Source organism: Sorghum bicolor, chromosome 8 (assembly GCF_000003195.3).
Source record: "Sorghum bicolor cultivar BTx623 chromosome 8, Sorghum_bicolor_NCBIv3, whole genome shotgun sequence".
Classification (NCBI taxonomy): Eukaryota; Viridiplantae; Streptophyta; class Magnoliopsida; order Poales; family Poaceae; genus Sorghum; species Sorghum bicolor.
In genome coordinates this window covers 12532080-12546107 of record NC_012877.2, presented here as the reverse complement: position 1 = coordinate 12546107, position 14028 = coordinate 12532080, and the positions used below count along the sequence as shown (strand labels likewise).

The following is a 14028-nucleotide window of genomic DNA, read 5'->3' as shown; positions in this document are numbered from 1 at the left end:
CGGGCCACGAGCCAGGACGCAGGCGCCGCCGCGAGCCAGACCGGCCGTGGACGGGCCACGCGCCAGGACGAGAGCGCCGCCGCGCGCCGGGCCGGCCGCTGCAGGCCGCCGTGCCAAGGCCACCTCCCACCTGCTCCTCTTCCTGCCTTCCTGAAGAAGATAAGGAAGAGAGAGAAAGAAGAGGAAAATGGATAGGGTTAGGGTTTTATCCTCCCTATTTATATGAGGCCAGAGTGAATCTGGGCCGTCCATCGTGATGAACGACCACAATTGATTGGGCCGATCTTGTCGGCCCATGAAAGATGATTTTGGTCTGATAACCCATTTAGGATGGGTAGTGCATATTATTTGCGTAAAAAAGGGTGGCCAAAAGTCCACTATAATACAAAATACACGACCCGAAGTCCGTGAAACATGTGTGGCCTGAAGTCCACCATATTTCTTTTGTTATTATTGTTATTACTTACTGCATTTAAATTCTACGTATTTACTCCATTAAAAGTAATCCAAAAGATTACATGCGGGAAATAAAAAATGTAGTCCCGAAGATTACACCTAATTGTAATCCTGAAGATTGCAATCAAAAGACATTTTTATTTTGATCTATGTGCACTGGACCACTTATCTAGACGGCCTGAAGCTGCTAGACAAAGGCCTGAAGCCTTGTGTCCACGAACTTTTGGTCCATATACAGAGGCTAAAAGGCCACATACATATGATCCGAAGCCCGCAAACAATAAGTAGTGAACCTGCAGTTCACCATGTCATACCACTACGTGGCCAGAAGCCCGTAAAATCGTTAAGGCCTGAAGTCCTCACATGGCATGACTGTTTATTTTTATTTGCAAGTTTTTTATTATCACTACAAATCATATTTATTTATTGCAATTTACTGCCTTGCAATAATTTATTTTCTGCATATTTATGCAAGTACTTATGAGAACCGCATATGATCCTGAAGATTATATGCATGAGATATTTGGAAAAATATAGTCCTGAAGACTATATAAGAATATGTGATCCTAAAGATTACACATGATCGTAATCCTGAAGATTACGCGTAACCGACATTCACTAGTCATTGGTCGGACACTGCGAAAATAGGATTCGCGAAGCTAGCTGTGAATGACAGCAGCTATCTCACTTGAGGATTGACGTTGAGATGAAAACTCGACGGCTGATGCCTTGATTACACCATTGTTCAGCCTGAAGCTAGCAATGATGAGCGCACAATACTTGATAAAGCAGAGGCATTGCACTCTTTGTAATATCATTTACACTCAGACCTAAAGTCTGAATATATAAATGAGGACGATCCAATGGTTTCACAGCAGTCCTTGAAGGACCGCTTTAAACCAACAGAAGTCAATATGACTGGATCGTCTTACATTTTAGATATTATACGTATGTAACAGCGTACAACTCTGCTTTATACAAGATTGTGTCTAGATCGCGTCTATGTGGCCAGAAGTTCACTAACGAAGATATGAACAGAGAAACTCTTTTATGCCTTCCATCCCGACAACATAGTACTATATCAGCAATATATTAGTACCTGAAGTACTATGGGCTGATAACGGTACTATTGATTGCAAAAGCAATAGAATGAGGTTCTCGAGAACGATCATTCTGCACGGCAACTGTGCCCGAAGCACATGTTAGCGTTGCTGGAAGTTCTAGCAACCACAAAGATGGCCGTGAAAAGGGAAAATGGAAGGGAAAAGAGGTGTCATCCCAAGGGGGTAAAAGCTGATTTAAGAAGGTCACAGGTGAAACATCTTAGCAGCAGGATCGCTGTTCTAGATGTGGAGGCATGGAACATGGGTTCCACATGTGTCGTGCCCCTAAAACACATAGTTGATCTCTGCAAAGTTCTTCGAGAAGCAAGAACAAGGAGAGTCAACATAAATCCCACCTCACCACTGAGCATGAAGCTCAGAAATACGGAAGACACATTTGTCACCGTGAAAAGAGATGGTGAAAACATCCAAGTGGATGTGAGTGGGGAAAACCTTCTCCTGATTTATGTGATATATCTAGGGACCTGCTAATCCCTGAATATCATGTTAGTCGCAATGAAATGTCCATATACACCATTGAGTTTGGCCATTCATGCTCCTGAAGAGCATTTATAGCATGTTGAGTGATGGCCACACATGCTCCTGCAGAGCATTTTTAATAAGTTATGAATGTTGGTTTTTGGCCTTTGAACATATGCCAAATCTCCAAATTCTCATACCTGGTGGGAGCCCATATGATTGAAGCGGAAACATGTCCTGCAGACAGTGACACCACCAATATAATGTTAAGGGAAACTAGATATTTCCAAACATTGACTAGGAAATGGAAGTATTATGACCATTGCCAGAAGCAATGTTCATATCAAGGGCACCGGAAGTGCCGCACTAGTTCTCCCATAAGCATTTAAAGTATGTGGTGGATGTATTTCCTTCATTGGGCTTGTACTACATATACACAATCCCACTAAGAAATATGTTGCGATAAAAGCCATATTATTTTAGAGAAATATGGCATGACCAATTGGGTCATCCTGAGTTGGATATGATGAGAAAATCATCAATAATTCTACTGGCCATAAATACTTCCCTAATCCTGAAGATTTTATTCGCACCGCATGTGCAAAGGGAAGGTTGATCACTAGGCCATCCCTCCTGAAGATTAGGGATGAGGCACAAAAATGGCCTAGTTGAATCCTTGATCAAAAGGATCAAGTGGATTATGTGAATTGCATGGCTTTTGCTGCAAAATCGGTGGCTACCAACCAGCAGTTGGAGCCATGCAGCATTGCGTACTGCAAGATGTATCCAACTCAGGTCAACTGCACATCCCCCATATGGCTAGTGTGTGAGAAAGAAAGTATTTCTCATCTGCGTATATTAAGTTGTGCGATATATGTGCCAGTATCGCCATATCAGCATACACCAAAGAAACCCCACCAGAAGTTGGGATGTATGAGCCTATGACTGGGGATCTTCATGAGGCTCGGTACGCTGATTGCATTTCCCAGCATTAGGGGGAGATAGACATCCAGAAGAATGTCAGAAAATTGCATGAAAGGAATAAAGGCATTCCTTCTACACACACAAGTAAATCTGGACCAGAAGTTCAGAAAAGTATGCATTTGCAAATTACTGCAAATGAGCTGCCAAATGCCTTCACTAATTAGAAAAATGACAAGGCCACATTTACCTGTAGTAAATGTGCCAGAGAGAGTTCGGGTATCCCTGAAGGTTACCAACTCTATTGTCTCCATCCTGATCCTAGGTTGAGGGGGAGACCTCTGGGTGCTCAGACAAGGTTCCGTGGAGACGTCCACGTAGACAAGGTCTTGAGCCACTTGTATCGTTTAAAGAATCAGTTGAAGAAGCTCGACCCGAAGTCGAGAATGCCCCTGAAGTGGCAACTCAACCTGAAGTTGAGGAGGTCCCTGAAGGACACCATCCTGAAGATGGAAAACCCAATGCGTCAAGCGTGCACCATCGCATTGGAAGATCAGAACGCTCCAACTCAATCGTTATGGGAAATCACGATGAGTGGGAGGACGATCATGAGGAGATCGCCACTAATTATGTGGAATCAGGAGAGTCATATTATAGAAAGACCACCGTTGTCGACACATTTTGCCTCAAAATTGTTGACTCAAGGGATCCGGATCCAAACCAAAGTCCACGGTAGAGTGTCAGAAGCGCTCAGATTGGGACTAATGGAAAGCCACAATTGAGGCAGAGTTGCGCTCGCTTTATGAAAGAGAGGCTTCTTGGGCCTGCAGTCCCAACACCTCCAAAGTCATCCCTGAAGGATGCAAATGGGTCTTCCTCTTGAAGAGGAATAAACATGGCACAAAGCGAGGCCGGTGGCACAAGGGTTCACGCAGAGACCCGACATCGATTATGATGAAACTTACTCTCCCATGGTGGCATAACGTTCCGATATATGATACATATGGCAGCTAACTTGAACTTAAAATGCAGTTGATGGATATTGTGACCGCATACTGGTATGGGTCACTTGATTCGGGAATCCACATAAGAATCCCTGAAGGACTCAAGATCCCTGGACCGAATCAAAATCGCAACATGTTTAGCGTCCGCCTGCAGCGGTCGTTGTGTGGGTTGAGACAATCCGGAAGGATGTGGTACAACCAATTAAGTAACTTTCTCCTGCAGAGAGGTTACATCAATAATGATGATTGTCCCTGTGTTTTCATAAAGAAATCCAATGATGGATTTTTATGTTGATGATTTGAACATCATCGGGGCTACAAGGGACATTGAGGAAGCGATGGCTTACCTCAAGACGGAGTTTGAGATGAAAGACTTGGGCAAGACCAAGTTTTGTTTGGGCCTGCAGCTCGAACACCTCCCTGAAGGAGTGTTTGTACACCAGTCCACTTATACTAAGAGGGTACTTGAAAATTCAATATGAGCAAGTGCCACCCTCTTAAGACCCCCATGGTGGTCCGATCCCTGGAAGCGGATAAGGACCCATTTAGACCCAAGGGCGATGATGAGGAAGTATTGGGACCCGAAGTTCCATACTTAAGCGCCATTGGAGCACTGATGTACCTCACAAACTGCACTAGACATGACATTGCGTTTGCAGAAAATCTGTTGGCAAGGTACAGTGCTGGCCCAACTAGGAGGCATTGGGTTGGCGTCAAGACCATCTTGAGGTACCTACAAGGTACACAAGACCATGGTCTATGGTTCCTGAAGAACCAAGCTCCAACCATGGTGGGATATGTGGATGCTGGCTATATGTCTGACCCGCATAATGCCAGATCACAGACTGGTTTTGTCTTTCTCTGTGGTGGAGCAGCCATTTCCTAGCGGTCTGTGAAACAGATTTTGGTTGCCACATCGACCAACCACTCAGAGAGAATTGCTCTGTATGAGGCTGCACGAGAATGTGTTTGGTTGCGACGAATGATCAATCACATCCAGAAGTCATGTGGTTTGAACGTCGCCGACACCCCCACCATTATCTATGAAGATAATGTGGCTTGTGTTGCACAGATGTGCCTGGGTTATGTCAAGAGCAATATCACGAAGCATATTGCTCCAAAACTCTTTTATCCCCACGAGCTCCAGAAGAGCGGGGAGATAAATATCCTGCAAGCAAGGTCGTGCGATAACCTCGCAGAGCTTTTCACAAAATCTCTACCCACCTCTAGCTTATATAAGTGTGTCCATGAAACAAGTGTGAGGCGGCTTAGAGAGTTGCAGGGTTCAGGGGGAGACCAACCCCAAAGATTATAACCCATGACTGTGGTCCTGAAGATCACAAGTCGGTCCTGAAGACCGACTCGAACATCAATTGTCGTACTCTTTTTTTCTTCATGAGTTTTTCCCACCAGGTTTTCTCATGCAAGGTTTTTAACGAGGCGACACGTGCAACATAAACGATGCGTGTGATGTACTCTTTTCTCCTACCTTTTTTCCCACTGGGTTTTTTGGGGGGAGTTTTTAACGAGGCATACACATGGCATAAATTTGGCCAAGGGGGAGTGTTGAAAATCAAAGTCTTTACAAAGACTAAGAATAGTGTATGAATGTAAGACTTTGAGTGTGGCCAAATTAATAGAGAGAGGGAGAGAAAGTCAATGAGTTCACACACACTCCATGCTCTATAAATATGATGTAATCCTCACCAGATGTAAGCAATAAGAAAGAAGAAAGAAAGTGAATGAAAGAGCTCTCACTTCTCCCAATTCCTCTCTGTTCTTGTTGTTTCCTGTGTCCTGTGTTTGTGTTTGCAAAGAGCTGATTTCTAACAAAACAAAACAAACATGAGGATCGACTACAAGAAATTTTCTATACATGACAGTAATCTATACTAGGCAGTCAGTACTCTCCGAACTTCAACCGACATCTTATTCACTTGAATATACTAAATCTACCTATTTAATAGTATTTTTCTATCACAATAAATCAAACAAAGCCCGTCATAACCCAGACAGATCACGGATATATTGAGGCCTTATTTAGATTCAAAAGTTTTTGAAATTTTAACATTATAATATTTTCGTTTTTATTTGACAAATATTTTCCAATCATGGAGTAATTAACTAGGCTTAAAAGATTCGTTTCATGTTTTACATGCAAACTGTTTAATTAATTTTTATTTTCATTTATATTTAATGATTCATATATGTGTTATAAGATTATAAGAAATTTTGAAAAGTTTTTGTTTTTTTAGTGAAAGCAGCCCAGCCTGGCAGAGGTTGGTGGATAGTATATCTGTAATATAATGTACTTGTCCTCTCTGGATACCAGGAGGCAGGAGCACGAATCCTCACTCAGTCACTCCATCTCCATGGCGGCGCGCGTTGGTGGCTAGTCGTGGGCGTTCCAGAACATATCTACTACTGCCGCTCAGCCTTCACGGACCACACACACCAGAATAAATGCGTTCCAACGCAGTGGGGGCGGCGCTGCCTGCCCGCACTCTCCAGGCGTCTGCCGAGCCATCCCCCACCCATCTCCAAGGCAAACACACCAGGGAGGCAGGGACTGAGAGCACCATATCGGAGCCATGGCGGCGGCGGCGGCGTCGTCGGCCGACGGGCAGGAGGTGCCCAACAAGCGGGTGATCCTGAAGCGCTACGTGTCGGGGTTCCCCAGCGAGGACGACATGGAGGTGGTCACCGGGACGGCGCGCCTCGCCGTGCCGCCGGGGACGGCGGCCATGGTGGTCAAGAACCTCTACGTCTCGTGCGACCCTTACATGCGCGGCCGCATGACCAAGCACGACAGGCCCAGCTACGTCCCGGACTTCGTCGTCGGAGAGGTATTTATTTAATCGACCACTACCGACAGCTCGGTCGTATTTTATTCATCCGATGATCATCATCAGAGCATTATTAGTTGGTTAGGGCTTTGTTTACTTGCAAAAATTTTTACAAAATGTGAACAGTAGCACTTTCGTTTGTATTTGATAAATATTGTTTAGTCTTAGGCTAAGTAGATTCAAAAGATTTGTCTCGGAAATTACATGCAAACTATGTAATTATATTTTTTTTACCTATATTTAATGTTTGATACATGTGTCGCAAGATTTGATATGACGAGAAATCTGAAAAATTTTGTAAAATTTTTTAGAAACTAAAAAGGCCTAGATTTCTTATGATAAAAAAAGTAAAATCACACTGCCCATTATCGTGAGGGAGGTAACTAATTGTAACAGCACTGTATATATAGAAACAAATTGATAACCAAGTCGTGTAATCCGCGAATATTGATTTAGTACTATTTTTATCCCTAATTCTTATACTATCATTTTTACTATTCTATCCTTATTACATTAGAGTCTTCTAGACGAGAGTTTGTTTCTCTGTCTCTATTTTTCTTTTTCTTTCTTTCTTTCTTTCTGCTCTGTTTTGCCCTTTTTTATATTATTATTATTATTATTATTCATTCATAGTCTAAGGTAAAAACAGGGGAGGGAATAATAATACTAAATAGAATATTCTAGCAAAAAACTAGGGAATCCATAATCTTAGATTCTGGCAGAAGAGTTTGTGAGTTTTATGGTCAAGTCGGCATTTTAAGTTGCCTCATAACCAAATAAATCAAACATCTAAGTCATAAATCAAGCGTTTTTTTTTTTTGCCAAAAAATGTGCCTTGCCATATATCTCCACTAAGGATTGCAGCATGTAGAATAGGAAGAGTTCTGTCTTGTTTGGTCTCCACCACTGAGTATGGAAAAAAAGTGTTTTGTGTACATTTTTTAAGTATGATTACTCTCTATTCCAAACTATTATTTTGACTTTTTTATGCAAGTCTTAGCTAGAACTCTAGATACTTGTTATGTTTATATACAACAAAAACTATGTACCTAAAAAAAAACAACTTATAATTTGGAGTGTAGGTATATTTTTAAAAAAAGATGTAGCAGTATTTTTTTGAAAAATAAAGTAACTAAAGAAATCTATATAAACTTCTAGTCAATGAGAATTAAGGGTAAATCCCTGTTCATATGATTTTTGGAGAAATCTTGGATGATTTGAACTTTGAATTGAGAATAAATCACTTGATAATATTCGATTTATTCAGCAGTAATGAGTACTTATTGTGCTCTTCCTGTTCTTTTTTTATGTCTCATTAAGTCAAACATTATCTTTAACCATCTATTTTAAAAATCCTAAGTCAAATATTATTTTTGACCATTTGTTTAAAAAAACCCTTATGGCATATTAATTATATATTACAAAAGTATTTCTCATAGTGAATCTAAAAACATATCTCGTGTCATGAACTTGTATAATTTTTTCTTCTTATGGCATATTAATACAAAAGTATTTCTTAGGACATATCTAAAAAATCCTTATGGCACATTAACATAATTGGTAGCTCCTATTCTAGCTTGTTAAAAAACATTAAATAGATGGTTAAAGATATAAATGTTTCACTTCCAACAATATAATATGACAAGTAAAATCTGGAGGGATAGACAAAACAATTTCTAGTATGGTGTCATAAGAGGAGCCAACCATCCATTGTACGGCTGTTGACCTTGTGCAAATAACTAGAAAATTTGGAATCGTGCTCAGGTGTCAAGATTTTTCTGACTCGGTTCAACTTGGACTATTCGGAAAGATTTAGATTGTGAGTCAATGCCTTCACTTGTTAATAGTGCTATAAATGAATGAACTATCCTCTGATGTTTGAACAGCACATATTGACCAAAAACACAATATTGATTTGTAGTTTATTTTATTCTAATGAACATGGTAGTTTTCTGTACTCTGTTCAGGCCTTCACTTGTTAATAGTGCTAAAAATGAATGAACTATCCTCTGATGTTTGAACAGCACATATTGACCAAAAACACAATATTGATTTGTAGTTTATTTTATTCTAATGAACATGGGAGTTTTCTGTACTCTGTTCAGCCTCTGCATCCAGTTATTTTCCATTTACCTGCTCTTTTCCAACTAGTAACCTCACATTTCTGTGCTCCCTTACCCTGGTGCAAATCGTGCAGGCTTTGGTAAACTTTGGTGTATGCAAGGTGATAGCATCTGGGCATCCGGATTTCAAGGTTGGTGATCTTGTCTGGGGGATGACCGGATGGGAGGAGTACACTTTCGTCCCGAAGCCAGAGTCGTTTTTCAAGATCAATCACCCTGAACTGCCTCTGTCGTACTACACAGGTGTTCTTGGTGAGTTCATTGTTTAGCAAACTTCCTTTACCATTCAACCAAATTATTAACCCCTCAACCTCAACGCTTTCCTCCAAAATCTGTTTTATTTTCTTGCCTTTATCCAACTTACAAATTGTATTTTTTTTCGGGTTGACGGTCTTCCACTGAATCCAAATGTTTGTGTTTTCCTTTGAAACGATCCATATCTCAACTTCTCTTTCTTACACTGTTGTTTGAAGTGTTTATTCCCTAATTATATGACAAATATCATACTGTTCAGGCATGCCCGGCCTTACAGCTTGGGCTGGATTCTTCGATGTGGGCAAGCCCAAGAATGGCGACTATGTCTTCGTCTCAGCAGCATCAGGCGCCGTTGGTCAGCTTGTTGGTCAGTTTGCTAAGCTCACAGGCTGTTATGTTGTCGGCAGTGCTGGTTCAGACGAGAAGGTTTGTGAAATTTTCTTCTCTGTTTTCTGCCACAATTTGCTTTCTTTTTTATTTCTCGTTCATGTACTATTTTATGAAGTTAATTGCATGTTATTGCCATTTGTATTTTTGGCGGCTGCTTTATATGTTTCTTGTCAAAGTAATAGTAGTTACAACATTTCGTTAATGATTACGGCTCTTCTTAATTCAGGTGAGTCTTCTGAAATCCAAGTTTGGCTTTGATGAAGCATTCAACTACAAGAAAGAGCAGGACCTCGATGCCGCGTTGAGGAGGTTGGCCAGCTAGCTGTTCTTGTGTGCATTGTACACTCCTGCTTCAGCATCGCCAGACAGACAGGGGACTGATCATTCCAGCTGTGTTATTTACCATTGCTCGATCAGGTACTTCCCAGAGGGCATTGACATCTACTTCGAGAACGTGGGCGGCCGCACGCTGGAAGCCGTGCTGTCCAACATGCGCAACCATGGGCGGATCCCGACCTGCGGGATGATCTCGCAGTACAACCTGGAGGAGCCAGAGGGCGTGCACAACCTGTTCCAGATCGTCGCTAAGCGCCTGCGCATGGAGGGCTTCATAGTCATGGACTACTACGGCCAGTACCACAAGTTCGAGCAGGAGATGGCCGGGTACCTCAAGGAGGGAAAGATAACCTATGTTGAGGACATTGCTGATGGGCTAGAGAAGGCTCCGGCGGCGCTCATCGGGCTCTTCACCGGCCGCAACGTCGGCAAGCAACTGGTCGCCGTCGCTCGGGAGTGAGTATGTCGGTGAGGGCGTGATATGTGTCTACCCGGAGAGTTGAGAATAATGCCATAGCGTTGGAGTTCGATGTGCTGGGAACTGATGGTTTGTAGACGACTGTAGTGCTTGTAGTTTTATGCTGCTTGTGTGAAAAGTTTTAGATTTTCTACTGTTCGTTTCTTTTACTTATGCTCAATATATGCTTTTCCGATTGCATTAAAAGAAGTAAGGTCTAACGTGGTCAAGAAGTGCAAAAAATAAAATAAATGCTAACAACTAAAAATCGCACATAGGTATTAGGTACTCGCTGTTGTAGCTTAAGTTTGCGTGATGTTCTAGAAGGTACTCCACTAATTGAGTTTATTAGCTCATTTAATTTAATTTGGTTTAATTTAATCAAAATATCCAGTCTCAGTGGGAGTTTTATGAGAGTTTAATTGCATTTAGTATCTTGCCACATATGTATTTTTTATTAGAAAAAAAGTCTACATAACCTCCAAATTATCTAAGGTGAAATACTTCATCCCTCAATCTATAAAACTGGATATTCTACCCTCTGAACTTTCAAATCCGGTCAAATAACCCCCTAGAGTGGGTTTAGAGAGTGGTTTGTCTTTTTTATTTTTATTTATTTCCGCTGAATATTTAAAAAACATAATAAATCATAGAAAAAGAATAAAATGAAAATTTCAATTTTGTTGCACTCCTTACGAGTACATCTACACAATAAATATATAATATGGTATACACAATAAATATATAATATGGTATACTTTAGTACAAAATTTTTGTTGTGGTTTTAAATATGTTTTTTTCTATAATTAATAAGAATAATTTATATATGTAGTTCCTATGGTTCAATTATGGTAAAATTTTTATGGTAAGCTCACTATTATATGTTTGAACTATGATAAAAGTTTCGTATGCATTGGATTACGTATAACTTAGTTATAGATTTATTTAACTTTATTATTGTTAAACCTATGCTTTATCTATAACTAAGTTATATGTGATCCAATGAGTATGAAATGTTTACCATAGTTTAAGCATACAATAATAAGTCTACCATTAAAATTTTACCACAATGGGATTATACGAAGTACATATATGAATTCTTTGAATTAATTACAGAAAAGCATAGATTTAAAGCTACAGAAAAAACTTTGTATTGAAGTTTACCATATTATATATTCATTGTGTAGATCTACTTATCGGAAGTCCAACAAAATTGATTTTTTTATTTTATGATTTTTCTATGATTTATTATGATTTTTCAAAGATTCAATAGAAATAAATAAAAAGAAAAAACAAAACCATCCTCTAAAACCACTCAAGGGGGTTATTTTGACCGGTTTTGAAAGTCCAGGGGGTAAAATATCTGGTTTTATAGTTTGAGATGAAGTATTCCACTCTAGATAGTTTGGGGGTTACGTAGACTTTTTCCTTTTTGATTACATGTGCAGAGAAAAAAATGAGTTTTATAGAGATGAAATTCTCTCGAAAAAATTATCAACCCTTTGTGAGTCTTATAATTAAATATCTATGAAACCACGAAATAAAACTTTGAATTGAGATTGAGTGTTTTATCCAAGTTTTATTGATTCTATATGATATGATAGTCTTAAAAACAAAACAATAAAACTCTCCATCAATACTAGCCTTAAAAGGAATGTAATTCTTTGTTTTTTGAGGAGTCAATGATTTGAGCTTTGACTAAAGTTATATAAAAAACTAACATTTATAACACAAAATAATTATTATTAAACTAAATATAGAACATATATATTCATAATGAACTTAATTGAGACATAAATGTTAATTCGTTCACTATAAATTGTCAAACTTAAATTTGTTGGACCAGCGCGATGCAATCATTTTGGGATAGAGGGGGTAATAATAATATAAATATTATTAGTTTTCATTACTTTCCATAAAAATGCATGATCTAACTTTGTGGAATACTCCATCTGTCTCCAAATAAATCAACTTCTAGAGTTATCCTAAGTCAAACTATTTTAAAGGAAAAAGCCTAAATAATACCTTGACATATCTTGAGTGGCTTACTGAACCCCTTAACTTATAAAAACAGATATTCATCACCTTAAACTTTGTCAAACCGGTTATTTTACCCTTAAACTGGTTTGGACGCCTAATTTTGCCATGTGGCTCTCCACCCGAGCAGTCAAAGACATGTTGGTGGCAGGGCCCAACTGATGATCCGCACTCAGCCATGGCGCCGTGGACGGCCTATCCGAGCACCGCTGCCTGGCACCGGAGCTCTTGGTCATGGCCTCTCTGGGCGTGTTTGTTTGCCTGGATGAGGGGTTGGACCGGGCTGTAGACATGCAGGTGTAGTTGTTTGTTTGCCTGTAGAGGGTTTGGGCCTGGCCGGCACGATGATTTAAACACCCGCCAGCCAGGCCCGAGAGGGAAGGCCATTTCGGGCGTTTTTGGCGAGGCCGGCCGAGCGCGTGTCGGGACGGTCCTCATTTGGGCATTGGCGGGCTGGTCGCTTCCTTCTCCAACGCGATAGGGGAAAATTCCCCCACTAGGGGTTCCCTTCTCCGCCTCCATTTATAACCCCGCTCGCCGCCACTGGATGCACTAGGGTTTCATTCGTTCGTCTCTATTTCTCACTCCCTCATCCTCTCTTCCACTATCCTCGGTGTGGTCACCCTCGTTTGGCAGTGCGTGGTGGCAGCGGGGTCGTGTACCTTCTTCGGCTCAGTCGCGGCGGTCGTTCCTCATCCATCTCACTAGCGTTCGGGTGCTGCTGCTCTTCGTTCTCTTCTACCTCCAGACACGGCGGTGGTGCGGCGAGTGCGTGGTGCTTCCTCCTTTTTCGGTCGAGGGTTTGGTGGATCCAAACTTCCTCGTTCCCGAGCCGACTGCTTCCTCTCATCAATCTCTTATGTTTGTTTCACGAGACCCGATTTCAGTGGTCCGCGTGCTCATAGCGATGGATTTGTGGTTACACAGGACCCATTTTTGGCGGTCTTCGTGCTCATAGCGCTAGATCTGCAATGTTTGTTTCACGGGACCCAATTTCGGTGGTCCGCATGCTCATAGCGTTGGATTTTTGGTTCCATGGGACATATTTTTGGTGATCTACGTGCTCATAGTGCTAGATGTATGGTCCAATCCATGATGTTATCTATGGTATTCTAGCAAGATTATGATTTATGTGAGTTTGCCTTAATTATATACCATTGCCTGAGCATTGGGCTTATTTGAGGCCTTTTTGTGCGAGTTTTGTGATCCAGATCTATGGTATTTGGGTGGCCTATGATGCATATAACATATGAATGAGGTGGTTGCGTACTCTAATGCACTATATAGGGTTTATTTGAGGGCTAAGTTTGTGTACAAATGTTTTTTGGTGGCCTATGATGCATATGACAATTGAATGAGGTGGCTGCGTACTCTAATGCATTGTTTAGGGTTTCTTTGAGGGCTAAATTTTTGCACAAATGATTTTGGATGGCCTCTGATGCATATAACATAAGAATGAGGTGGCCTAGTAGTTTGTTGCATAATTGACCTAGATGATGGGTTTGGGCCTCGCTGTGGTCATGCAGGTTTTTATGTTTTCTGTTTGGCCATGAAACTCAGTCATGCACAGCTACCATTAAACATTGCTGGTACTATTGTTTGTGCCTGTGTTGTAACACC

General features: G+C 40.9%; 1 protein-coding gene across 1 annotated transcript; it reads left to right on the top strand.

The window, feature by feature from the left end:
* LOC8058160 (2-alkenal reductase (NADP(+)-dependent)) lies at positions 6410 to 10552 on the top strand. Its single transcript, XM_002443018.2, has 5 exons — positions 6410 to 6810; positions 9008 to 9185; positions 9448 to 9614; positions 9805 to 9887; positions 9996 to 10552. The coding sequence occupies exons 1-5, from the start codon at positions 6556 to 6558 to the stop codon at positions 10372 to 10374; spliced, it is 1062 nt and encodes a 353-aa protein (XP_002443063.1). The 5' UTR covers positions 6410 to 6555; the 3' UTR covers positions 10375 to 10552.

Coding starts and splice junctions, on each gene's coding strand:
- LOC8058160 (XM_002443018.2), top strand. CDS start 6,556: ATGGCGGCGGCGGCGGCGTCGTCGGCCGACGGGCAGGAGGTGCCCAAC. Junction 6,811..9,007: donor CGGACTTCGTCGTCGGAGAG/GTATTTATTTAA, acceptor CAAATCGTGCAG/GCTTTGGTAAACTTTGGTGT. Junction 9,615..9,804: donor GTGCTGGTTCAGACGAGAAG/GTTTGTGAAATT, acceptor TTCTTAATTCAG/GTGAGTCTTCTGAAATCCAA.